Below are 26770 nucleotides of genomic sequence, written 5' to 3' on the forward strand. Positions count from 1 at the left end.
AACCGCTGTTCACTCAGCCAGACTGATTTTTTAAATGAATAGCTGCATACCTGGTTTGGCAAATGCAGTAAACTGTAGTTTAGAAACACTTGATGTAAAAAGGCCCATCACATTTGATAACGTCAAAGAAATCATGTTCACTGCCCCTATTTTTCACTCGTTTTTCTTAGAAACCATTTAAACTTGTCCCAGGAATGACACAGGTGTAACAAACATAAATAATGGTAGCTTTCCTGTTGGTTTTCCAGTGAGGCTGCACATACAAAACAGAGCCCTGTTTCCCTAAAGCATTTTAAGGCCCATTGTAAGTCTGCTGACGACAGTCTTAGTAAAAAAGATGCCTTTGGGAAATGGAGCCCAGGCCCAGGCACTACATGAAGCAGTTTATTAGACTGCAGTCAATATATATGTAATTGCTTACAACTGTCTTTAACACATTATTGTGCATCATGAAAAAAGTCACACCTCTGTGGACATTTATTCTCTTTAAAACTCACCTCGGTTTCCTCTCATGCCACATTATTCCCTCTGTTATTTTTACCTATTAAATAAAATGAACTGTGAGACGTAAGTGTGAGAATTATTGAAAACTGGCAGATTTCCTGAAGCTATAAAGGGGCCTTCTGTAAAATCTGGAGGGGCACAGGTTTGTACAGACATTATATGGCACGAGAATGTCCAGAGATCACCTCTGCAGTGTGATTCACTGAATGGTACTGTAGTATATGCAGAACGCTGCTGTGGGTGTTTGGCATCCCAAGCCTGCACTTAGCACAAGGCTACAAAGGCTCTGCTAAACCTATCATGGGTACGATAAGAGAGCAATAAGTGCCAATGAACAACAAGTAAAGCAAATATTTAGGTTTCTATGAACAGGTTGTGAATCAGGCCTCGACTCTTGATCCTGTCAGCTCCAGCATCAAAATTGCTCGGCTTTTTTTCTTTGGCTATTTGTTCTCATCCCCCGGGCCAGTTTTCTATTGCCGTGTTCGGCGTTCAGTGTTGTCTTCTGTTTGTGTGCTTTGTTTGTTTTTTGAAGACTTCTTTTAAGGACAATAGCATGCATTTATCCTACGGGAGATTGTGTTTTGGTCAGTAATCATGAGTAAATTGGCTACAGTTGTTCACAAAAAAAAGGAAAAAGAAATAGCTGTGGACATTTGAAAGAAGAGCACAGACGAATCATCCTCTTTCTTTGTTCCTCCTGGTCTTAAAACAAGCAATTTGCTCAGAATAGAGCACACAGATAAACACACAAAACACACACATCCACATTATCTGCACTGCAACAATGTCCACAGTGAAACCACGCTGCCTCAATTAATTGGCAGTGTGTGTTTTGTGTTTTTAAACTGGCCGTTTGTCTGACAGAACACAACAGTCCTTTATATATATATACTTTATATATATATATATATATATATATATATATATATATATATATATATATATATATTTCTCTCTATATATATCTTTGAGTGTGTTTGTAAAATGTGTGTGTGTGTGTGTGTGTGTGTGTGGCCAGGCTGCAGTATTAGGTCTCTCCAGTGGAGGAGAGCAAGAGAGACAGCATTTGAATTGTTTAATATCCCCCATCACTCCCTCCCAAGCAGTCAGAAATCACACACATGGTCACGTGAACACACACACACACACACACACACACAGTCAAACACACATGCATGCACGCACATGCACATGCACATGCGGCTTCAGAAAACGCAATCTTCTCTGCTGAAATGAAAAAGAAAGCTTAGCCTTTTGGTTGGTGTGTTTGTATGTGTGAGTGTGTGTGTGAGTGTGTGTGTGTGTGTGTGTGTGTTTGTGTGTGTGTGCGTGTGTGTGTGTATGAGAGAGAGAGACTCCAAATGCACAAGTGCATATGCATTTGCAAGACTCTGTGAGTGTAAATGCATTGATGTGCGTGTTTGTGTGTGTCTATATATGTGCACGTGTGTGTGTGTGTGTGTGTGTGTGTGTGTGTGTGTGTATGGGTGCAACATTTTACATTTACCCAGTCTGCCAAGTGCCATGGAAGAGGCTCCACCACCCTCCACCCTCCATCTTTTGGTATATTGCCACATATGTAATAATATTAATACGGCTTCCCTTGAATGAGAGCAACCCCGCATGCATAATTCATGCTATATTCTGGCTGTCTAGACACTATAGCATGTATGCAGCATCCCCGACACACAAGGGTGAGCCGAAAAACACACAAACTTATTAGAGAAACTATAAAAGTCTGTTTGGGGTTTTTTTGGAGCCTCGCCCCTCTCTGCTCTCTCTCGCTCTCTCTGTTTTTCCATCAGCGTGATAAACGACAGATTATTCCACGAGGAGATGAGCTTTTCCTTCCCTCTTGCTCTCCGAGTCCATCTTTCACCACTTTTCTTTTCCTCATCTTGCTCTGCACCCCCCTCCCGCTTTCCATTCTCTCTCCGTTTGCTTCATCCATCTGCTTTGGCTTTCCTTATAATTAATTTCTTTGTTTGTGTGTACCATCGCTAAAATCAACCACCGTTACTAACCCTCCATGTATTCCTGGATCCTAGCTGATATACTGTTTACTCAAAAATGAGCCGCGCCATTAAAATTCATGACCGCACAACATACTATGTTTCTCTTTCTCCAAACAGGAGAAGAAGTAGAAGAGGCTGGAGGTTAGAGCAGAATATTGAGAGGTGGGGGTCTTTTTTTGGCATTGGTGTGATGGTTGGAGGGCTGGGGGTAGGAGACGGAGACGAGAGGGAGGAGGCTGAGGGGGGAGAAGTAAGGGGGATGTTTACTTTAGAGGTCGGCCCTGCACTATCCACCTGAAAATTGGTTTTGTGGACATCAATAGAGAAAAGCAGGAAAAAGAGGGAGCGAGACAGAGAGCGAGGAAGAGTAAAATAATGGGAGAAGAGTCGGGATATAAGATGGGTAGATAAAATGAGAAGAACCCAAACGGAGCAAAACAGCACCTGTGAATACAGGAATGGATGAGTGAGTGAAATAAAAGAAAAAACAAAAAGAGAAGGGGGGTTGTGTGGGAGGGAGTGGGGAGGGAGGAGAGGGGGACGGGGGTGTAGTTGTCATTAAAGCCTCCTCTCTCAAATCAGAACTGAGATTCAGAGGCCACTTTATCTGGACGGACAGACGGTCCTACGGTGTAGAGCAGCAGGGACACAGAATGTGTGTGTCTGCGTGTGTGTGTATGTGTGTGTGTTATTAAAAAAAATGCACCTAACACACGCACAATGCATGTCCATGATTGTGCGCACGCCTCTCTGTGACACTGAGCTGCGTGAGAGTGCTGTATGGCCAATCACACCCAACTCCAAATTTGTGTGTGCGTGTTTGTGTCTGTGTGTGTGAGTGAGACATGTAATTGAGCCCTTTGAAGGTCAGTATCCCTCTGTTCCTACTCACCATTGTTGGTTGTTGTGGTTTTTTTCCCCACTTACATTTTTTTTCTTGTGTTTCAAAATGGCCTCCCCGCTCTCCTCCTGCTCTCTGCAGGCAGAAGCGAAGCAGGAATTTTGATCAACCAAACACTGAGAACCTGAAATGGCCACTACCCACTTTGTGTCTGTTGTCATTCAGCTGTGCTCAGCAGTGCCCCCCCTCTTTCTACTTCCATCTGTCTTTCTCTTCGGAATATCGGAAAAGGTGATTTGAGGTGTTGGAAGACTCCGGCAGCTCTCGTGTTTATTGCGCTGACATTTATAGCAGTGTCACTGGGCAGATACAGATGTGTGTCTCTACTGGGACTAGTCTTTGTCAGTTTGCTGAGTCTCGTAAGATGGGAAGTCTTTGCACTAAATGCTGTTTGCTACCAAAACCTGATGGCTCTGACTGTAAGTCCTAGGGACAAAGTGGAGCAATGGCTTAATGTTTCATGCACTCATTTTGTCTATGTTTAAATGCCCTTAGTGTTTAATAGACTTCTGATTACTGTTAGCTTCATCTTATAAGATTTTGAAGCATGTCTCCTAAATTTCTTTCCATGGCCAGAGGTTTAATTGCATACATGGTCAAAAAAAAACAAACCCTCCAGCTTAAGAACACAGTTTTAAAATGAATGTATTTTTCGTATTACTTTTTTACGGATATTTTTTCCCCCTTTTTTAACCACACATAGAATTTTACAGTTTAAAGACATTTTTTTAAAAATTCTGTAAAAAAAGACATCTTCCATGTTTTTCCAAGATTTTTTTTAATAGTTCTTTTTTAACAGTCTTATGACATTTTTTGACAAACTCGTAAAATGCATACCTGTGATTCGTTTTCATGGACACAGTTAAGCCCAGTTTTTTTTTTTCATTTCATTTTTTTTGCTCTCATATCTCAGCCCGTTCAACGTATTGCATTCATATCTATTGCTTTATGTACATTCACAGGAAGTGAAGTTTTATTAGCTTGAATGGGGCAAAAAAGTCTGCATCTGGAGACTGTAGGGGTTGGTGGCTTATTAAGTCATTTCATCTGTCCCCAGGACCCACAACTCGAGTCCCCTGGAAGCATTTATAGACATTTTCTGCCGTTACTTTGACACTTCATTTGTTGTTTTGTTAAATTTAGCCATTAAAAACTTCTCAAGTTTAGGAACCAGAGCCACTCTGTTGTGTTTAAGCAATGAAACTACTTGTTTAGGATTAGAAAAATGTCTTTTTTTGTGCAGATACAACAGATGATCTTAACACTGTGTTCCCTTGGTTGACCTGTCCTCTCTGGGGAGTCTAGAGAACACATGTGGTACAGCCAAAACACTACATCCTACTACATTAAAGACATGAATCCTGTGACAGGTAAAAATGGAAATATATTCTCCATTACATCAACAAAGTATAGTTTTTCCTGATAATCTCATGTTTTGGAATGAGATCATGCTGGTCTTAAACACCACCTACAGACGGACATCCACTCTAACCTAAACACATGGCTGATTTTAAGTTTCAATTCAAAGACTAATTAAACTTTTAGCTTAAGTCATGTCCTTTCATTGTGCTTTAATATGCAGGAAACGTATACGTTAAACTTGCTACATTGAACTGACCTGACTTGGTTGAAACAGCAAGACATAAAAATAAAAAAATGATCCGATTATAAGACAAATTATAAAAAAAATCTTAAAAAGTAGCTGAATATTCACCGCAATGCAGACAACTTCATTAAACTGGAAAGGTTGGTGTATATTTTTGTGTCGCTGGTGCATCCATCAGAACATTGTGCGTATTTTCCGATGGCACATGTGGAAACAGCATTCATTGCTTTCTGGATGTGTTCTGAACTTTTCATGTACTCGAACGTTCCTTCTCAGCTTTTGATTGGTTGATTGTTGCCGCTGCTGCACGGCGCAGGAAAAAGGAAGGGAGAAACGGCTGTTGCCTAGCAATCCGGTTGCCATGGATACCGCCAGGGCTCCCTCCTAAAGAGTACACTGTTATGTACATTGAAAAGAGAGAGAGAGAGAGAGAAAGAGAGTGAGAGATAGATGGTAGAGGAGGAGGGAAGGAGAGCTATGGAGAGAAGAAGAAAAAGGATGGAAGGAGGGAGAGGGGGAGAGAGAATGAAAGAAGGCAGGGTGGAAGAAGTTGAAGTGGAGGGAGAAGGAGCAGGAGGGGGTGCAGAGTTCATTAAAAATAACATAAAGAATGGGAGAGAGACAACAGACAAAGAGAGAAGCAGAGCGACAAGCAGAGAGTTAAACAGACTGAGAGAAAAAAAGACGAAGAAAAAAAAAACCCTCTTCATGATTCATCATATAGATCCCCTCAGACAGTTGGAGTGGTGAAGGCAGGGTAATATTGGAGTCTGCTTCATTTGGTATTCTGTCTTAAGATGTGGTGTTGTGGCTTGCTGGATGGTTGTTCTGTGGTCCCTCAGTTGTCTTGGCCATGTTTGGATAAGCCTCCCACACTACCACACCACAACCCCTCCCCTACCACCGTGCCAAATCCACGCTCACCCTCCATCCATCTCCTGCTGTCTAGTTTTCTGTCGGTGAATGGATTTACCGCAGCCGTAAAACTTGAGCGCTACGTCACGCTTGTAAATTATTGACGGAATAATGCAAACATTAGAAAGAGCGAGAAGTAAAAGGTTTGAGGGATGCAAACTTTTTGCACTTGGTCTAAACTACTGCGTTGTTACTCCTGGGAAGCTGCCAAGCCCCCACGCACAGTAATGAAGCCACTTGCAGCTCTTGTTTGTCCAGAATAAAATTCCAATTAGTAGTTAGCACAAGCAGCATTAAACGCAAAGATAATGCCACCACTTACAGAAACTCACACTCTTGATTTCAGTGTTGCGGTGGCACAACAAAATGCAATCTGTGCTCTGCTTTTTTTTGACAAATTTTTGCTCTTGTATGCATATCTATTCTTTCTTTTCTTTTTTCTTTTCTTTTTTTTTTTTACCCCCGGTTGGTCATTTTTGACATTTCCATGTGAGAGCGCAGGGCTGACACTCCTAACATAGTGGACCATGTGAAGTAGGGCCCAATTCAAACAGGATTTCACAGTCACATTCCCAGCTGGCTCTGTCCCTGGAACAAAATAGGATTAATAATTTGCATTTTAACTCTTTGCGGACAGGGACACAAGCCACGGAGCGGTTCTTTGTAAGAGCGTGCATGTGTGTGCACAAAGTTTTGCACGCATCGGCATTTCCTGCGTGTGCACGTTTGTGTGTGATTTCTTTACATGCATGATTTATGGGGTGGTAGTGTGCGTCTGTGTGTGTCTGTTTGCTAAATGTGCACATATCAGAATACTGCAGAGCCTGACGGATTGTACGCTTGTGTGTGCGTGTGCCTGTGTGTGGTTGTGTGTGTGTGTGTGTGTGTATCTTTGTTCCTGTGGGTCAGTGTGATTACAACGCAGCCATAGATCAAGTTTTATTATGCACCAAAACTGCCTCTGTCCTCTTTACTTTGCAATGTCATCTTTGAGAGCACAAGCTCACATTGCACACACACAGAAATGCATGCATCCAGTCCCACAATGCATTGGGAGTTACGCAACCTGCTGACTGGACATGAGTAAAAGTGGTGCTTGTGTATGTGTAGTTGTATGTGTATAGGGGTGGGGTGCAAAAAAGCAAAAAAAAAAAAAAAAAAAAACTGGGGGAAAAAACAGAATAAGAACAGAGCATGATGGCACCGGTGCAGGCACCAGTGTGACAACAGATGGATTGCAGGAAAGAGTTCCAATTTCCTCTTTGAGAGTAAAGCAGAGGGGGGAAAAATAGAGAGGCCAAATAAGGAAGAGGGAAACAAAAAAAAACAGAAGAAGAAGAAGCACAATGAAGCAGAGTGAAGAGATCGAATCAGAGGCAGAGGGAGCAGCAGCAATAATGAGAACGCATGAAAGTGCAAGGAGGAAGACAGGGGGAGAGGATGGAAGAAGGAGGGAAAGGAGGAAGATGGAGAGAGAGCGAGAGAGAGCGAGAGAGGAAGGAAGCTAGTGACTTTTCATCTGTGACTGACGGTTTCCATCTGACTGCATCTCTGCCTCGTTGTCTGCATAAAAAAACCTCTGAAAATGTCTTCTTGAGCATTTGGGATTTTGCATCTGTGTGAATGTAGTCTGACGTGATTTGTGCCCTATATGTTGCTTGTTTCTTTTCCCTTTGTTTCATGGTAAAACTGTACGATATCTCAGACTGTAATTGCATGTGTGTGCGCGTCTGTGTGTGTGGCTGCAAGGGGTTACAGGGACTCTCATTCATCACATTAAAGAGAGCAAGAGGGGGATGGGACTGAAACTGGACGGCAAAAGTTATTATTAAAAAGGCTTGGTTGTAAATCTCGGTGTGTGCGCGCGTGCGCTCTACTGTATGCGTGCGGTCGCGGGTGTCTTTGCCCGTGTGCGCAGACGCTGGCGTTGTGTATGTGCGTGCATGCGCTTCTCCCGAGAAGCTCTCCTCATTAAGCAGTGAGGCGACAGGAGTGCAGAGTGTGTGTTTTCACACGCCGCTGCTCCGATACAACAGGAGCCACTTCTTCTTTTTTCTATTTTACCTCCATACCTCCTCTCTCCTTTGTGCTTCCTCCTCCTCACCCTCCTCATCCTCTTTTCTCTTTCTTTTTGCCTCATCTGTTCCCGAAATCCTCCCCTGCTCCTCTCTTCCCTCACCTTTGTACCTGATCCTCATGTCTTCTTCCCATCTGCACCTGCCCTACAGGGGCGTTTGCTGCCTTCGGTGATCGTAAAGACCAGACAGACGCTGGGACGAGAGCATTCAGACATCACTTGTTAATTCCTGTCTAAACCTCAACCTTGATTAATCAAGTTTTGTATTTTTGTGACAGTGGTATCCATGGAAACGCGCGTTTCTTTCTCAATGGCCGAGCTTACCTTTTTGTGTATCTGCACATAACGGCGGTAGGACAGAAGAAGATGAAACATCATAGTAAATTCAGTCAGTTTGAGCAGATGTCATGCCAATACCATGCTTGAATGTGCTGAATAAAAAAAAAGAGGAAGGAAAAAGGAGTGAAATTATGAGAAAATTTGAAGGAAAAAGTGAGGTGGAAAAGAGAGAGTGCGAAAAGTCAACAGGTAGGCCTGTTATCTCGTGTGTGGGGAGGCCAGGGTAATTCCCTTTCGGATGAAAGCGCTAAATTAATGAGGCTTCTACTGTGGTCAGCCAAAGGAGGAGATTATCAACCAGTCAGTCAGGCTGAAGCGCTGGTTTCATGTTAGCGTTGGAGGGAAATGGAGAAAAGGGGTGAAGGAGGAGGAAGAGACGCTGGAGGTGTAAGTAAGAGAAAAAAGAGCAATGCTGGGGAGAAGAATTCAGGGTTAATTTGAGCAGCGCTCACAGACACAGAAGTCATGACTTCTTCATGGCGCCTCTGTATTTTTTATTTCCTTCCACCATCCATATGATCTTTAAATAAGGAGTTAAAGAGCAGAGATTTCTTTATACTATTTCCATTGCATGTGACTGCAATAAACAGCAGCAACAAAATGATTTATTGAAATGTATTCTCTTTGTTACTAACATTTATTGCTCTATGAAAGTCCAAATGTTTGGATTTTCTCTTTCTTCTTTAAGTAGTCAAATCAAAAGGCTCAGATTATCTGAGTAATACATAACCACAAAGGTGAAAACAAGATTTTTTATGACTAGATAACATTTTTAGCTTGTTTTTTCAATGGGCAGTGATGTGCATCTAAAATGATGCTGCTTTTTTTGGTATTTATCTATAGGAAAAATGCACGCTCTGGTGAGGAATCAAAACATGAAAAAGCAACTTAAAAATAACACCTTCTCCTCTTTCTTTGTGAGAAATCCCCAGTTTCATAAAACCATTAATAATAGTACTAATAACGATAATTTTAAAAAAGCAAACAAGACAAAAATAACTTTGAGCGAATACAGTTAGTGTGCAAAAAGTAATGTGACACACCTCAGCTGTGCAGACACAACGGCGTGAGGTTGCTCGGAGGGCGAAAAAACACAAGGTTACCGAGGAGCAGCGTGAAGGAGGAAAGGAGAGAGAAAACGAGACGGGGTGGGAGAGAGAAATTATAAGCACGGGGATGGGGAAGAATGGGGAAGGGTAGGTATTGTAGCAGGGGGAGAGGAGGTGGGGGTGAGGAGCATTTGAGGATTCATCTCTTGCTGGATAATTCCCAGGAGGATCTCTCTCCAACACTTGAAAGCTGTGAAGTGTGCGGTTCTGCTCATACTCCTCCTGGTAATTGGAAGAGGAGGGGAGGGTGGGAGGGAGGGAGGGAGGGAGCGAGGGAAAGGACAGTCAGGTATAGGAATGAGATATGGAGGTAAGAAAGAAAGGAGAGGAAACGGTGGTTGAGGCAGGTTAAAATTTTGGAGATGGAGGTGAAGAGAAAAAAAGGGGACGGGTGGGGAAGAGCCAACTGCACTGAGGGGTTCTGGAGGAGGAAGAGAAGGAGAAGGAAAGGTACCTGATGATTGCCAGTCTTTTCATTCTTTGGTATATATCTCTTTTATTTTTGCTCATTAGCTCACCCCCCTTTATTGCCTCGCTCTCTCTATCGCCATTCTCTCCCTCCTTCCCTCCCACTATTTGCCGGCAATGGCGTGTCTGTGGTTGCAGGCAGCTTCTGAAACATGGCCACAGGCGTTTAATCATTGATGGAGTTTTTTTCCTCCACGCAGGCAGGCCAGCGGGCAGCCCCGACTCACTCACATGCATCAGGACCTGCTGATTCACTCTCAGGGGCCTCCTAGCACACACACACACACACATGCAGAAATACAAAGGCAAACAAAGATCTGCACGTGCACACCCAACTACAGAGACACAGATGAAATACAGTTTGAATGTGTTTCATTCATGTGTGTGTATCCACATGTGTGTCTGTCTAGTTTATCCCGCCAGGAATTGTGCGGTCCAGTCAGCAGCAGTGAGCCCAAATAAAAGCGGTGAAGATAAAAGCAATTTATTTGACCAGAACAAGAAGACAAAAACATGTTTGCATTGGCTCCAGGCCTGCAAGCCGCATATGTCTCTACAGCTTTATACATCCTCCTGCAGTAAACATCTGGCTGCACTGGTTTCTTTAGAAGTAAATACACTTAAATAGCTGCGGCATCCTCATCCAGGATCATTGCGCTCTTGATCGACTGTGTCCTGTGCTTCATTTTTATGGAGCAACAAATCGTCACACGGTTTGCACATGTGGCCCAGGATCCACGCTAGCGTGTGGGAGCTTGAGTTAATTGGTCCAGTGCTTTGGTTCAGACTGGAAGGTCTCTTTAAGTATGGTGGTAACACCCTCTGACTTTTCCTCCAGTCTTACCATAAGCTTGACATTTTTATTTACAGTGAATTCGTAACAGGGCATCACCGTGATGGGGTGGCTAGCACTGTTGTCTCACAGGAATCAAGAAGGTCCACCATCTGGTCGTAGCCTTTCTGTGTGGAGTTTGTATGTCACCCCGTGTTTGTGTGGGTTCTCTCTGGGCAAAGACTTGCAGGTAGTGGAGTTATTTATTCATTTACAATTACCCATTGATGTGAACGTGAGTGGGAATGGTTGTCTCTCTCTCTCTGTGTTAGTCCTACGACAGACTGGCAACCTGTCCAGGGTGTACCCTGCCTCTCATTCTGTGGCAGCTGGGACAGACTCCAGCCACCTCGAATTGGATAAGTGGAAGAAAATGAATGGATGGATGGATTTGAAACATAGCAGGACAATGACTTATCACTCTACATCTGTGCGTTGAAAACACTTGTACAAACATTTAGATGAGCTGAAGCAAGCACTCTGCCGCTATTCTGAATACCTCTGGGAGCTATTTGGACAATTATTGTGAAGTACTGTCTATTTGTTTTGGACATAAAAATTACATTTTAAGAATCTCCAGTCAGTTCTGATCCACTAAAAAGTTTGCCGTGTTTGCTCGATAAAAGGTTTTCTAAACCTTTTTTTCCCAAGCAAGGTAAATTTTACCACCATCTTTGCTCTTGCTGTGATTTTCATTATATGTATGTTATATGTAATAAATGTATATTTACTCGCTGGGCCCATGTCCTCATTTTAGGTTTGTGCATTTTAGTAGATAAGGTGAGGCTTAGACATGAATTGATTTGCAGTTTGGAGAAGGCCACGAAGGGGACTGGCGGTGGCTCTCGGGCCTGGCAGTTCGCCATGTACTAAATAGAAGTGAAGACGTTAAAGAATTGAAAACGAGAGGGAGGGTGGGGCACGTAAACGAGAACGAACAGCTTGTAGAACTGGAGGTGTGGTCCCGCTCCTGAAATTCAGATACTTTATCTCCAATATATGAATTTAAGATTCTTTGAATGGGATGTCTGTCCCTGATAATTTTTCTGAATGAAATACCTTTGGTCATCAGCAGCCATCAAGGATAGTGCTAGCCTCAGCTGTACTTTATTTTGCTAAGTGGCAAATATTAGCATGCCGGCATGCAAAGCTAAAAGGGATTTTTGTATGCCTGGGCTGTGTTCAGATTTTCAGATTTCAGTTCAGATTGTAACAGACAGACAGCAGTTTACAGTAAGCAGCAAGTATAATGACATGGTGGGAATTTTATGATGATTGATGAATTATTAATAGCTACAAAAGCACTAAAACATTGTGCTAACATGCTAGCACACAGACATGATAGAGGTCTGATTGTAATATTAATCTAAGATAACTGCCCCATCCCTAGATTTGCTGTAATGTACTTAAAAATGTAAGAACTGTATTTTTTTACATTTATTTAATTTTGGATAAAATGTAATTTTACCACTATTTAACTGCAGCTTGGTCAATACTATAGTAAGAAAAAAACAGAAGAATATATTGGTGATTATGATTTTTTGTGTTTCATTTCATTTCATTGTGTTTTCATTTCATTAATTGGATCCACAAAAGACCACACTGGCTGGCTGATGATTTTTAATTAAGGGGGGAAAAATAGGGCAGGACATATCTGTCTAACCTTTGCCAGCACACCAGCCTGATGATGTGCAGGTAATTTTTTTTCTTCAATTAAACTATCATCATTTGAAAAAGCTGACACCAGCAGATCTCATTATATCACCACTGGCAGAAGAGATTATTGAGAAATATGAGGTTGCAGCCATTTATATTGAAATGCTAGGGGACTGCATAGCCACTGTTTTATACATACAGTAAATCTACTGTCACTGCTATCTCTGTTGATAGTCGATAACCCAATATAGATGGTATTATTCATGATTCTACAATATAGAGTATGAAAGTGCATAACCAGGCTCAGAGTTACGGTGCACAGTACTAGACTGTTCTCACGATATAGAGCCTACTGCTTATGGTTTTGCTGTAGCAGGTACAGCGCATCATTTCTTTCCTCTCCCATGTGTCTGCCTTTATGTTTGCCAGTCTCTCATCTTGATCAGGAGTTTTTTTTTCTTTTTTATCTCTCACTGGGGATTAAAGACGTTCCCTTTCGAGTAGAAACCCAATCTCTTCCTCTCACTCCACCTTCCCCTTTCCAACATCAAATTCCATCAAATTCACCCTCTCCTACCCTTTCCGGCCTAGCAAGACTCCACCCTTATAAATGGATGGATTAATGATCTCTCATAAGAGCACAACCACAGTATTGCTTATAGTGCTTCTTTTTTTTTTTTTTTTTCCTGCGGGATGAATGGTTTTCCACTTGAGCTTGTATGTGTGTGAGTGTGTACCTGTATAATCCACTCTATTGTATCTTCACCAGTGCTCCAGCCTGGTGACTCATTGTGAAGGACCCGTCCGCTGCATTACATCTTTGAGACGAAAGCACACATACAAATAGTCTGCAGTGGTTATGTGATTGCTTCCATTAAAGTGATTATGCAATCAACAGTAGTGAGACAGGCAGGAGACAGACAGACAGGCAGGAAGACCAACAGTCAGACAGAGAGATAAGGGGTACGTGTGGATCACACACACACACATACAGTGATACTTACAGTATATACACAGCACTCAGGCAGGCAGGGGGAATTTCTCTTTTGTTAATAATTATTATGAAACGGCTTCACATGGAGCACTTGCCTCTCCGTGCTCAGCATGATGGCAGGTCTGTCCCGGCACCCCCCAACACACGCACGGACACGCGCACGCATCCACAAGCACACGCACACATGCACGGGAACACACGGTCTCTCTCTTTCTGTCTCCCTCTGCTCTCCCTCCTCCTCCACTCCTGACAATATTTGCCAGACCCCAGGGGCTCCCAGCGGACGTTTCCTTCTGTTCGCTCCCACCCTCCCTGGGTGAGCCAGTGTTTGGAGAGTCCCAGGCTCCAGAGCAGGCCTGCATTGGTGCTTATTTTACCAAAGTAAATATATAATAATGAGTGGTGACCAGGACTTAGTTACATGTCTCCTTTCTTTTTCTTTGTTATCTCATCATTTTATCTCTAATCACTCGTATTCTGTAATACTCCATTGGCCATGCTTCCCAGCACACCTCAGTGATGGCTGCTTTGTTCATCTGATATGACTTTTATAGGTTTTCCCTCTTCAATCTGTCTCACTGTCGAGAGACTGATACAGCCTCTTCACCCCGAGGCAACATTTCATAACACTGACTTATGAATTTACACTCTTGCTCTTCATCCTCTTTTCCCCAGGAGTCCAGTTGGGAGAAAGTTTTTCTTACCCCCTTTTTCTTTTTCTTCTCTCAGCCAAGAAAGCAGCGGATGGCTCAGTCATTGCCAACGGCTACTGTGACTTTTGCCTCGGAGGCTCAAAGAAGACCGGCTGTCCTGAAGACCTTATTTCCTGTGCGGACTGTGGACGCTCAGGTAGGGCACCGCTGAAGGGGATAGTTGGCAGAATGGCTGTTAAGGCACAGTTTTAAAACATTCAATTTCTTGGCTTAAGATTTCATGTTTACTACTTAATGTGGCCCTATTTTGCTAATTTCCAGATTTTTATTCTTGAACTTTGTAGCTTTGCACGATTGGCAGTTCAAAATAATCATTACTTGTCATATACTGAACCTCGTTACTGACCAAGTTCATTCATGGTTTGATACACTCCACTTCAACTCCCCTCCCTTTTAAGGCCACCAACTCTTTAAGGGAACTTTCCTCTGATTGGCTGCAGCTCATTAAGAGACTTTTTAATCATGGGGTGGGTGGGGCTTCTGTGCTTCAAATGACCATATAAGGGATGACCCTGAGCAAAATGCATTGGAACTGTATATGACAGAAAGTAACAAAAAAGCACAATAGGCCCATTTTAAGTAAAATAAGTTTTGATTCTTTTCATTAGTGCTTAAAATGGACCATACCAGTGTTTTTTGTTTTAGCCCATGTAATACAAATGATGTACAGTAAAACTAGAGTCCTTACTAGCCATTTGATTCAGTGTTTCAAACTGCAAGTGATTATCTTTAATTACACTACCTAAAAATCAGTTTGCACAGACTTGGATATAGCTAAGGGAAAGTAACCACACTGAAACCTTAATGTAGTAGTTGCCCAGACACTAAAATGGTCACAATACCAGAGAACACAACATTAATACAGCCAGGTATCATCACACCATGATTGTCAGTGAGCTGGTGGCTTTTCTTTTAAAGAGCTACTTCCAAAACTCAAAGAGGTATAGTTGTGGTCAGAAGTTTTCATATGTTCATCATGAGCATGAATGTCATGATTTCTTTGAACTGTCCTTTTTCCAGAGAATGATTATACAGCACACATTTTTAATAATTTTAAAAAACAAGAGCTGGGTGCACAACTTGTAACAGTATAGATAGAGGCTCAAATATATAAATATACCCACACTAATCAATTTAAAGCCCCTTTTCCATCAGTATCTACTGATCGACTCGACACGGATTGCCCAGGTTTTCAGGGTTTTCGATTATGCCATAGGACCGGGTACTTTTTTAGCACCTACTCGGCTGCTGTTCCAAGCGATCTGAGCAGGTGCTAAAATCTAACGTTGTCCGTCTGCATGCCACTGATTGACTGGTCAGGAGCGTCACTCGATGACTCGTTCACGAAAATGAAAAACGCCGTTTTTAAAAACCTGGCAATGAGGGAAATGGCTACAAAAAACAACGCCGTGATCCCCGAGTCTGACGAAAAGCCACAGACTGAGCAGCAGGTATATCGTCGCCTTGACGTCCACCCTTTGTTGTAGCATTTGTGTTGCTACAACAAAGGGTGTCAAAGCGGGACGCTGTGACACGTTGCTATGATGACAACCATGTACGTTAGGTAGTATTGGATTATAATAGAAAAACAGCTGATCCAAGTCGAGTCGTGGTGATCTGTGGTGAGTCGATTCGAGTAGGTACTAACAGCCCCAGAGCATGATGGTACCACTATCATGCCCAACAATTGGTATGGTGTTCTTAGGTTTTGTAGCAGGGGCATCTTGCTTGGTCCATTCTGAGTCCATGGTGATGTAAAACTTGTTTCACTGTGGACCATGACACTGGTGTTCCAGCAGTTTCTAGTTCATGTGTTAGGGTTGAGCCTTGGGGGTTCATATGTTGTTCCTGAACATCGTAATCAATTTCCTTTCATCTGATGGTGACAGTTTGAGTTTTCTTCCAGAATTTAGCAAAGCGATGACACATCCAAATAACTTGTACTTGCATACAGTTGTTTGAACTGATGATCCTGGAGCCTTCAGTTGTTTAGAAATAGCTCCAAGACACCTTTCCAACCTATGTAAAACAACAGTTTCCTTCTTAACTCTTCAATGAGTTCCTTGGATTTTCCCTTTGTTCTGGGTATTAAGTATCTGAGTATTCACAGTGAGTGCTGCCAGACAAATTCTTTTTTATGCTGGTGAAGAGAAACTACCAGTTGTAGACAATCATGATGACTAATGAGTTAATAAGTTAATGGGCCTTGTCAAGTTAAAAGAGCGTAGAACCTTTAGCAGCACTTATTAAAAGATTTAATTGAGTGTCTGTATAATTTTGACCCCATGTGGATTAGAGAAAATCCAAAATAAATTCAAACTTGTGCACCAACTTTTTTTTTAAAGTCATCAAAGATGTATGCTGTGCAATCACTGCACCCTAGAAAACAAACACTTGCCCAAAATGACCATCACATTCATGCTTCTGACCACAAGTTTAGCTGTGAAAAGAGCACATTACCTCTTATAATGATGGTAAACGATGCAATGGGAAAACAACAGCATCACTAGCCAAAACTAACTGTGGTTAAATAATAGCAGATTATTGCTTTTCTCTTTGATGTAATATCTCATGATTATAAGTCACTGGAAGTTGAACACTGTATGAAAATTGATGGAAAAGGGTGGCTCTCTGGAAATCAGAAAATACATTGAAAGCAAACAACTTAAGCAACATGATGTGTTTTGGGAAATGGTGGCTGTAATGTAAATTGTTCTCAGACAGTTTCTCATTCCTAATCACATTTTTATCCCGACTTACAAATCAGGGCTAACTGCATTCATGCAATTCAAATGTATTCATTAAAACAACAAAACCTAATAATGATTGGATTTTTTAAAGAAACTGATTCTTCATGGGTTATAATGAACAACAAATATGGTTGGTAAAAGGTTTTTGCTGACGTCCATAACCAGAAATAGAGGAAACTTTTGTATAAAGGCGTGGAAATTATAAGTTGATGTGCATTATGAGAGACAATGTTGTGTATAACTGAAGCTCTTATTCTACAAATTTAATGTGGTCATTTCTGCTGATCACAACACTCTGCTCTGCGGTTCATGCAGATATTTTGCTGGCACTGAAATATGAATGGAACCAATAAAATGTCATCTCAATGTGACCTTCTTGTCTGGCAAGAAAACACAAAAGTGTTTAGAATATTATGTTCTGCCTTCAACACTAGCTTTTTGTACATCATCCAAGTGTGATATTATAATGATTGTCTGTTTCTTCTTTCCTTTGATACGAAGAATCTGATTTTATGAGAGAACGACCCCCCCCCCCCAGCATGTATTTTGACTGTGAATAGCAAGGAGCATTTATTTTAGTGGAGAGAGTAGAGAACATATTTGTTTTAATGTGCTTGTATTTTTGTTTTTTTATTATAAGGTTCATTTTGTTTTGGTGTGAGATGTGTTTGTACATTCCGGTTATCTGTATAAAAGCAGATGGTGCAGAATGTGTACTTATAATTTGACTGCATGTACTACATATTTTTTTTCTTCTCACATTTATGTTTGAAAAATAAAGAAGAGAGAAAAAAAAGGGTTTATGTGATTTGTAGTGAATGGGCTAGTGCATGCAAGACACTGGTATGGTCCTTCATAACTGGATGGTCAGAAAGTGCGGATGACATAACATTTCTATTGTCATAATCATGTAACAGTAAATATCAGGAAAAATTCAAATAACTGCAGAAAAGAAGAGATAGTTTGTTTTCCAAATGACTGAAATGTGGACTTCTGTTTATGACGACTGTTATTACTTTCCTGTCATTTTATTTAACTAGGGCAGCGTGTTCTATATAAATGCTGAATGTAGCCACTGGGAATATCCTGATAATCTTACCAACACAAAGAGCTGATCTACTAAGGCTAGCTGGCAATCTTGGTTAGCAAGGTGCATCCATAAAGCACCAGGCTTAAACTAAATTCTACTTGCTGAAAAACTGCATTTATATATGTGTTTTAGGACAACCACACTTGGAACAAGTAAATAGTCTAACTGAAAACCTGAGGGTTTATCAACTAGTTTACTCTAAACAGTACTGATGATGACTTGAAATTAGTGGCTGAGAAGATCATGTGGTCAAATTCAATGGAGAAGTAGGCTCATTTTCTCATAGACTTCTATGGAGTTGACCTTCTTCTTGCTGACATTTCGAAAGAATGCAGGTTTAAGGCACTTCTAGCTTCATTTTTCAGACCCAAAAGCTCTGCCCATCTTTTATATACAGTCTATGTCTAAGACCAAGTTAAAGCAACTATATGGATCAATTCACATGCCAATAATTGTGGTTATTATGAAGACCGTATTTTACATTCTTCATTAATATGCAGGGGGGAACGACAACCAAGCAAGCATTCAGTCGCTTGCAAAATACCTGCTAAGTTCTCCTCAAACAGATCACCTGAATGAAGCAAATGAATTTACAGTTGGAAGAAACAGCTGGATGACTGTCCTCAAAATACAGACAGAAATAGTGAACGCGTGTCTGTGTGCCTGTGTGCCTGTGCGCGCGGGTGTGTGTGTGTGTGTGTGTGTGTGTGTGTGTGTGTGTGTCCGTGTGTTTGTGTGTGTGCACCCAGGCCACCCGTCCTGTCTGCAGTTCACAGTGAACATGACAGCTGCGGTGAGGACTTATCGCTGGCAGTGCATCGAGTGCAAGTCCTGCAGCCTGTGTGGCACCTCTGAGAACGACGTAGGCTCTTACTTTCTACTACACGTTAAATCTAAGCACATGTGGCTGCACACACACATACACACACGCACATGCACTTGCGTACAGTTCATACACAATGCCAGAAAAACTTAGGCAGAGGAGGTATAAGTGAATACTGCTGATATTTATTTTTATAGTCATCCGAGGCCGATGTCTGGCTCAAATACTTGAGTGCATGAAGACGGTGCATGGCTGAAGGATGGTGTTATACTGCTGCCCACTTAATTTACCGGGATCAAACAAATTTTACTGAAAACCCTTCCAGAAGTGCAGATTTTTTTTGAAGGTGCTGATATTTACACAGACTGTAATGCAGGACTCAAAGTGCTGGTTAAAGCATCTAGTGTAAATGCAACAAAGAAAGAGAGTTGTTGATCCTGTTTTTACCGCCTGCCACAATAAAGGTTGAAGTTATGAATATGAAATTAAAAAAACAACCAGGGACATATTCATCACACCCCAGTCGCTTGATTATATAAATACAAAATCATTGTTAAAGCACTGCACACATTATGTTTTGCCGCCGCAGTCCTCGGCTTTTCAAGACCGTGCGCACGTGTGATTAACGACACTAATTCTCTTCTTTTGCAGGACCAGCTGTTGTTCTGTGACGATTGTGACAGAGGCTATCACATGTACTGTCTGAGCCCTCCGATGTCTGAGCCGCCAGAGGGTACGCATGCACACCGCAAAGCTACACAATGTACCGCATCCTCATTTTTAATCAGACTTCACAACCTTCGCAACCACGAGAACGTTTTTATCATTACAGAGACGTGGAACTATCTGTGCTGTAGGTAGGATGAGGAGAGTAAAACCTGTAGTCAGAGCAGTCGTGCTGATTTTTAAGGCAGTTTTAGAGAATATGACCCTCAGGACTCTCGCTTTTCTTTTTTTTCTTTTTTTTGAATGAATGTTTTAATCTGAATACGGCAGTGGCTGCGATTACAGAAATGGAGAAGGTACTTCTGTTTAAATCAAACTGTCATTTGCCACATAAGATGGCTGCCTCAAAATGTTTGATGGCGTTGTCATGGAAATGAGTAGTGGAAAGATAATCTGTTTCCATGGCAAAAGTGTCACTTGGCTGAACATACAGTAGCGGTGCCACTTGTGTTCAACACGCACTAACAGTGTCAAGCTCTGCCCACACATGCGATGCTTTCGATTTACAGGAAAACATTTTTTAAAATTCAGCAGCAGTCAGTTTATTTCGGGTCTCCGCACACGCATCGATGATAAACTTTTATTTGTGTACCACCTTTAGGCTGGGCTCACTTTGAAGCGTTAAGGTTGAGGAGAGCATTTCAGCATCTGTCTCGACTTTATGTTTAATTAATGTCACAAATCCTGAGCAGGAATCCAAACCAAACTAGTTGTCAGATCCTCTGCACCCACAAACCACAGGCACAGCGTGTGGTGTTTAAACACGGAGCTTTAATTTACAGTGTTACTTAACGCTCTGTGTGAAATGAGGGATTAATCCACAAGGCTTTACAATAGCAGTGATTGAACTCCCAATCTGTGTGTGTGTGTGTGTGTTGTACAGGGAGCTGGAGCTGTCATCTGTGTCTAAGACAACTGAAGGAGAAGGCCTCAGCCTACATCACCCTCACTTAATCTGCTGAGCTGCGCCTCTTCCTCTTGGCCCTTCATCCTCTCCCAAAACCACTTCTCCGTAACCCCCCCTCACAGTGCCTGTGAGCCCCCCCCTTCTCCTCTTCTGATCTGCTCGCCGCTACTCTCTCTACGTTCTGTCCCCGCGACCTTTGACACGACTGAGCACACAGCAACCACGGCGATGCATATTCCCGAAACGTCTTTCCAGTGGCAAGCCAACCTCCGCCCCGTTTATTTATTTATTTTGGTCACTCGAATTCCCTGTTGTGCTTGACCTGAACCCCCCCCCCCTCATTCTTGCTCTGTCTCAACAGAGGAATTCATCAGCTGGCAATAAGTTTGCTAGCAAGACACACACTTCAGCCTGCCAAGGGCACTTCTGAGGCATACTACTCCACAGGAACCCTCATAAGGGCCCTCGGATGAGCCCTAATGATCTTCAGCTGCAACTCAGTCAAGTAGTGAGCGAGAATTAATAAGATGGATAGGTGTTAGGCAGAGGACAGGGCATTGAAGACCCTGGATAACCATGGAGCAGTATGTTTCGGTGTTAGCCAACTGTGAAATATACACCCAATCAAAATTTCATTTACTCCCTCTGTCCTTTACCGTGCACGGCAGAGCTGAGACACTGAACTCTGCTCCATTATTTGTCTGCAGGGTTTCCTGCTCCATGCAGTTTTTTTAAAGGCGGAGTGAATTGTACAGAATTTCGACTGATTCTCCATCTACGCGCTCATAAAACCTCACCCTCGCCGGACACGTCGGAGCCTCTGGTCAGGAACTCAGACCATCTTTGACCTCACCCTGTCCTCTCTCGTTGCATGGGGTTTTCCCACAAAATTAATGATGCATTTTGGGATTGACACCGGTGGTTTTTAGTGTGCGGATGTGATCCTCTGATTGAAGGAGAGAAGGATTTTTCTCTTAATCAACTATCTCTGATCAAACGATGTATTTAAAAATACAATTTAGGCTTAGCGTCCCTCACAAATCCTTTACCTGACCTTTGTTTGCCCTTTCCCTCGATGAAACAATGACTGTGAAGCCAATGCGAGACTAAAACGCTCCTGGTGCTTGGTGTGTATTATCTGTGTGTTAAGAATGTAGGATCAATGTGTGGACAATGCAGATCTTTGTCTGGCCTATGCGGAGGCCAAAAAAACATATTTTTTAATGATTCCTTTTTTTTTATTTCTTTTTCATTCGCATGTTGTTGTTTCAATTGTTTTTTCAAAACTTGTAATTGAAATCGAAGAGAAAGCACACTTAATTCGCAATAATGTGTTTGTAATATGAACTCTTTTGGCCAAACTGGGTGTGTGTGAGTGTGTATGTGTGTGTGTGTGTGTGTGTGTGCATGTCTGTTTGTGGGACTTTATTTGAGAACTACAATAATTGTAGCCATTTTCAAGCTAGGCAGGATCTGTGCGAGGATCTGAGTAGCAGAGAGGTCAAGTGGATGTAAGGAAAGTCGGCATTTTCTCGTCCAGGTATTCTGACAGAGTGAAGACAAAAAGAAAGTGTTAAAGGAATTGTTTCATCATTTCACGGTGGCTTATATGCCAGAGTGCATCTTGAAGTGACTCTGGAAAGTGTGGAAGAAATGAATAGTATGGCACATAACCCACACTGAACATCATCATTTTTATCATTTACAACCTTTGGTTTTATATTACACATTAATCTATAAACATTAGAGGTGCTGGTAGCCAGGATGAGAGGTGAAACATCTTCAAAAAACGTAAAGATGTCCAGTCACCTTTGATTCAAGGGTCTTAGACTACCATGACCTGGATGAGTGAAACCCTACACAGACATACGGCCAGGATAACTGTTTCCTACAGTGGCCCTGAGAGGTCAAAGGCACTGCAGCTAAGAAAAATAACACCAACACATACTAAAATGTTGTAATAGCACACAAAGCAAAATTGAAGATGAGTAAAACACAATATAAATAGAAAAATACAACAAACTTTAAATAGAATACTAAGTTAAAAAAAAAGAAAACACTAAAAAAAACAAGATATAATGAAACAAAACACAAGTATTTTTTGTGTAAGTCACATGATTAAAACAAACCTTGTGTCTTTTTCTCCTGAACAAAACTTAACACAGATGAATCCTCAGCTTCTTTTAAGCGTCTCTCTGTGCAGTCCTTTACAGGTTTTAGTTAACGTCTCCCCCAAAACACCGCCATTGTGTTTTGTGTGCTTTTGCAACATTTTTCTTTTTTCTGGTGTTTTCTTAAGTTGCACTTTATTTGACCTCTCAGGGCCCCCGTAGTTTCCCCAGTCTTGACATTAAGCTAACTGTCCCTTCCAATGACTACAGAAAACTTTATACAGTCATTGTTCCCATCACTCTAACTTCTCTTTTATCAGATAACTAAAAATTTTTAATAAATAATATTTGCAATCCTGATTATAGACTACAGGCCTTAAGAGGTGTTGTCTTTATAAAACTGTATGCCACCTTTAGCTACACATAAGTAGATTTTTATGTGAGTACTTAATTCTCTCACAGTCTCTGCCATTATCTGCACAATTATCACCACAGAATAATGTCAAGGGGTCATTGATTTTACATTAGCGGATATGCTAAGCTCTGTGTTGCTAGCATAGAGCAATACTCAGTCAGGTTGCCCTTTCAAGATCAAACCTGTCTAAAAGAGAGACAGTGTCACCAAAATATAAATAAATTAAACTGTAATGGACATTGGTTAACATGTATACATTCAAATGACATATGACAGCCTCTGTGAAGCCATCTGATTTGTTTCTTTTTCTGTTTTTTTGGTTGATAAGCAAACTATGTTGTTGTAGAAGTTATGCTAACACTGCTAGTCTGTGCTAATGATTCTGGGTTAAGTGCGGAGAAACGTGGGTTTAAATGGTCAGCCAGCATGCATCTTCGTGGGCTTTCACTGAAAAGAGATCTTTTATTTTTCTCTTAATGAAATGACCCGTTATAGTGTCCTCAACCAGTTTAACTGGGTTTCTCAAGGCAACTTAACAAGCATTTTTAGAAGACAGGTGAAGTACGAGTGCTGATTTATGGGGACATTTCTAAATGATTTATTAGTGTGGATGTGAGGTTTGAGTTTGGAGACAATAGCTGTAAATATGGGGATTGAATTAAGGGCAACAAATTGCCATTTTACACAGTGTTTCATATTTTTGTGTACAGGTAAGAGTATGAAACGGCTCAGACTCGGCCGGCTTCGGCTTGAATGAACGTCTCATTTTAATGCTGCATCATGTCTCTGAAAGGAAATTCACAGGATCAGATGGCTCGCTAGAATGTATCTGAACTGTACTCGTGTTTGCCATCTGATGCAGACGGGCAGTAGGTGCAAATACTGTGCTACCCCCTCAATTCAATTCAACTTTGCATGAATGACTCATATTTTGATAAAGTCGGTAATGCATTTTTAAATAACGACGACAAAAACCTTTAACTTATGCTCAGTTCCTGTTTGTTTGCTTGTTTGGTTCTGTACCTTTAAAAAAAATTCTTTTACATTTTGCACAGCGTGGCTACATTTGCTCTCCGTGTGCGTTTATGCCTCTTTGTGTGAGTGCGTGTTTCTATATATGTGTGTGTATGAATGTATGCGTATATCCACAGAAGGTCAGTGAAGAAAAAAAAAAGAAGAAGCAAATCGAACCAAAATAGTGTGTTATTTATTATTCTGCAGACATTTTCTTCTCAGTGGAACCAGTTGCATGGCACAGCACTGCTTGAGGATTGTAATGTTGAGTACAGATTACAACTAAAGTGCACTTGAGTGTACACTCGGATTATACTGTATGACTTTCTGGTGTGTTAAATTAGTGTTACATTTGCTGACAAAACCACTAGCAACCAATAAAAAGAAACGTTTATTTCCATTTACAAATCAGAGCTAACACCTAGACTTGAAGCATGTCTGTGTGGAAATAGTTTGATGATGAAGTGGAAATGTTTAATGGTGATTGTTAGATTAAATATAATGGAAATGTTTGGGATTTGGATGAAAATGATGATGTCATTGTGACTGAAAAGCCTTTATATTTGGAGCTTTCCTGGCACTTAAAAGGAGAAGCATGGTGGAGTCAAACTAACTTTGATTGTACTATCTGGGGAGGGTGGGGAAGCCATGTTGGGGCTTTGGAAAGTTTAATGAAACTTGAGCCTTCTCTCTGTACAAATGGACGAAGCAAAGCGATGGTGGTGGTAAGGGTGGGGATGTGGGGTCCAACAAAGCCACACCAGGAACCTCCAGGTCTCAAGTTGATGCCATTACCCCCGTCTCCCCCTTCCAGTGTCATTTCAGGCTGTTGGGGTGGCTCAATCAGAGGGTTGAGCCTTTGGGCCACTCTAGGCCACTGTTGTAAATTGTTGTTCTGTGATCTTGCTTGCACTTTTTTTGTTGTTTTATTTGTTTTTGTTTTTCTTTTCCCAAAAATAAGAAACTAATTGTAAGTATGTATGCGTGCGAGTGCGGGTGCACTTTTCGTTTTCAATCTTTGCATTTTTTGTTTTCCAATGTGACTGTCTGTTGTAAACAACACTGGATAAAGACGAGTTTTTAATTTGTATTTTTTACCTCGAGAGGAAGATGCAATCTTCTTGGACATTTTTTTTAACCGCCCTCCTCTTTTCCTCCCTCTCTTTCTCCTCCTCCTCTTCCGTCTGGTACCTGGGAATGCTTTGAAATGTGGACCGTGACCGCATTGCTGTCATCACTGCTGTCAGTCATTCTCTGTGAATTCATTCGGCTTTCTCAATTTACCCAGTTTTTTCTCTCTTCCCTCGACTCATTTTTTTCCATTAAAAAGATGAGATTGAAAAATGAGCTGTACCTTTTGTGTGTGCCGTGTGTGTGTTTGCATTATTTGCTCCAGTTCCTGTGGTGTAAATCACTGAATATTTGTGTGTTCTTGGACAGTAGTCAGTCTGTCTGTCTGCTCGTCTGTATTGCTGCCAACTAGGGCAGCTTACAAGTCTGTCTATTTTTTTTTCCTTAGGTGGGGAGGACTAGTCCACAGACTTCTTCTCTCACATGCACATACTTATGGGCTTAAAGCTGAGGCCAAAGTCGACCATTTTTTTCTCCCGCTTCTATTTCTTCCTTTCCTTTTTCAGTCTTCAGAAGAGAATGTAATTGCATAGTTTCAGTTAGAAAACACATGTCTCTTTTTAAAAAAAAATTTTAAGGTACCTTTTCATGTGTTTCAAAAAGGGGTAAAAATGCCTTTGAAGTGATAAAAAGAAATTAAGGGATGCCATTGTTTGGAATGAATAGCAGATCCTGGAAAACCTGGGAATGGGGGACAAAGGAGCCCCATTGTCCACAATTGTTTTCCAGCAACACTGCAGAAGAAAATACACTTTGCTATTCAGGGCAGGTACAGTTTTGCTATTTGTGATGTATTCCTGGAGATGAGACATTCATCATAGCTGCAGTGTTGGCCAGACCTGGCTGAGCAACAGCAGCGGGGTGAAGTCAAGCCGATCAACAGTTCCATTTTTTGCTTCCTACCACAAGACAGAAAACCAAAAAACTGGTGCATACTCGATTCCTTGGGGGTTTTTGGTGAGAGGGGGCTGGAGGGGGGGATATAGGTATTTTTAACAATATGCTCTGAAAAAAAAAATTCCTCCATCCATCCATCCTTTTTGGAACAGCTCCAACATTATCCAAAATCCTGCACAGCACCATCCTGTGCATACAGAAACCCACACAAAAACACTTGTGTGTCACACACAAAAAAATTCAGACGTGTGCACACCAACAGTGTGTTTTTGTGTGTGTGCACACACACACACACAGCCTAGAGCCCTCATCTTCTTATAAGGTTCATTACTCTGACCCCAGTCTCCCTTTCATATCTCTGAGGACGTTTGTGAGTGAGTGTGTGTGTGTGCTTGTGCTTTCCAATATCCAATAGATTATCAGTATGTATAATTATTTAAGCCCAAAGAAAGTACAAGTGTGTTTTATATGTGTGTGTATTTGTGTGCCTGTGCGAGTATGTGCATACTGTATGAGTACTGTACTGAGTGTAACTATGTGTGTGTGTGTGTGTCTGTGTGTGTGTACATGTGTGCATGTGTGTATGCCTTCCCAGCCAATTACCACATCTCCCAGACAGACTGAGACTGCCTGGGCCTTGCCAGCCAATCGGAGAGGGGCTGCGCACTGCCGGGCTGGAGGTGGTTGCTATGGTAACCAGGAGGCCTGTTTGCATGGTGGCTGATGGAAGAGTGATGGATTACAGTAATGGGATGGAAGGAGAGAAGGAGGGAG

The 26770-nt window shown here is 41.7% G+C and overlaps 1 protein-coding gene across 2 annotated transcripts in view; it reads left to right on the forward strand.

Annotated features, from left to right (window-relative positions):
- Window positions 1–25315, forward strand: part of dpf1 (double PHD fingers 1) — a 50204-nt gene extending 24889 nt beyond the window's left edge. Inside the window, exons 9-12 of one of the 2 annotated variants that reach the window (XM_005454306.4) lie at window positions 14149–14268; window positions 18722–18834; window positions 19447–19528; window positions 20405–25315. In XM_005454306.4, the coding sequence (XP_005454363.4) occupies window positions 14149–14268; window positions 18722–18834; window positions 19447–19528; window positions 20405–20475 (386 nt within the window). In that variant the 3' untranslated portion in view covers window positions 20476–25315. The remainder of the gene's footprint in view (window positions 1–14148; window positions 14269–18721; window positions 18835–19446; window positions 19529–20404) is intronic. The other variant, XR_266454.4, reaches the window with a different exon arrangement.
- The last annotated feature ends 1455 nt before the right edge of the window (window positions 25316–26770 follow it).

Source organism: Oreochromis niloticus, linkage group LG14 (genome assembly GCF_001858045.2).
Source record: "Oreochromis niloticus isolate F11D_XX linkage group LG14, O_niloticus_UMD_NMBU, whole genome shotgun sequence".
Lineage (NCBI taxonomy): Eukaryota > Metazoa > Chordata > Actinopteri > Cichliformes > Cichlidae > Oreochromis > Oreochromis niloticus.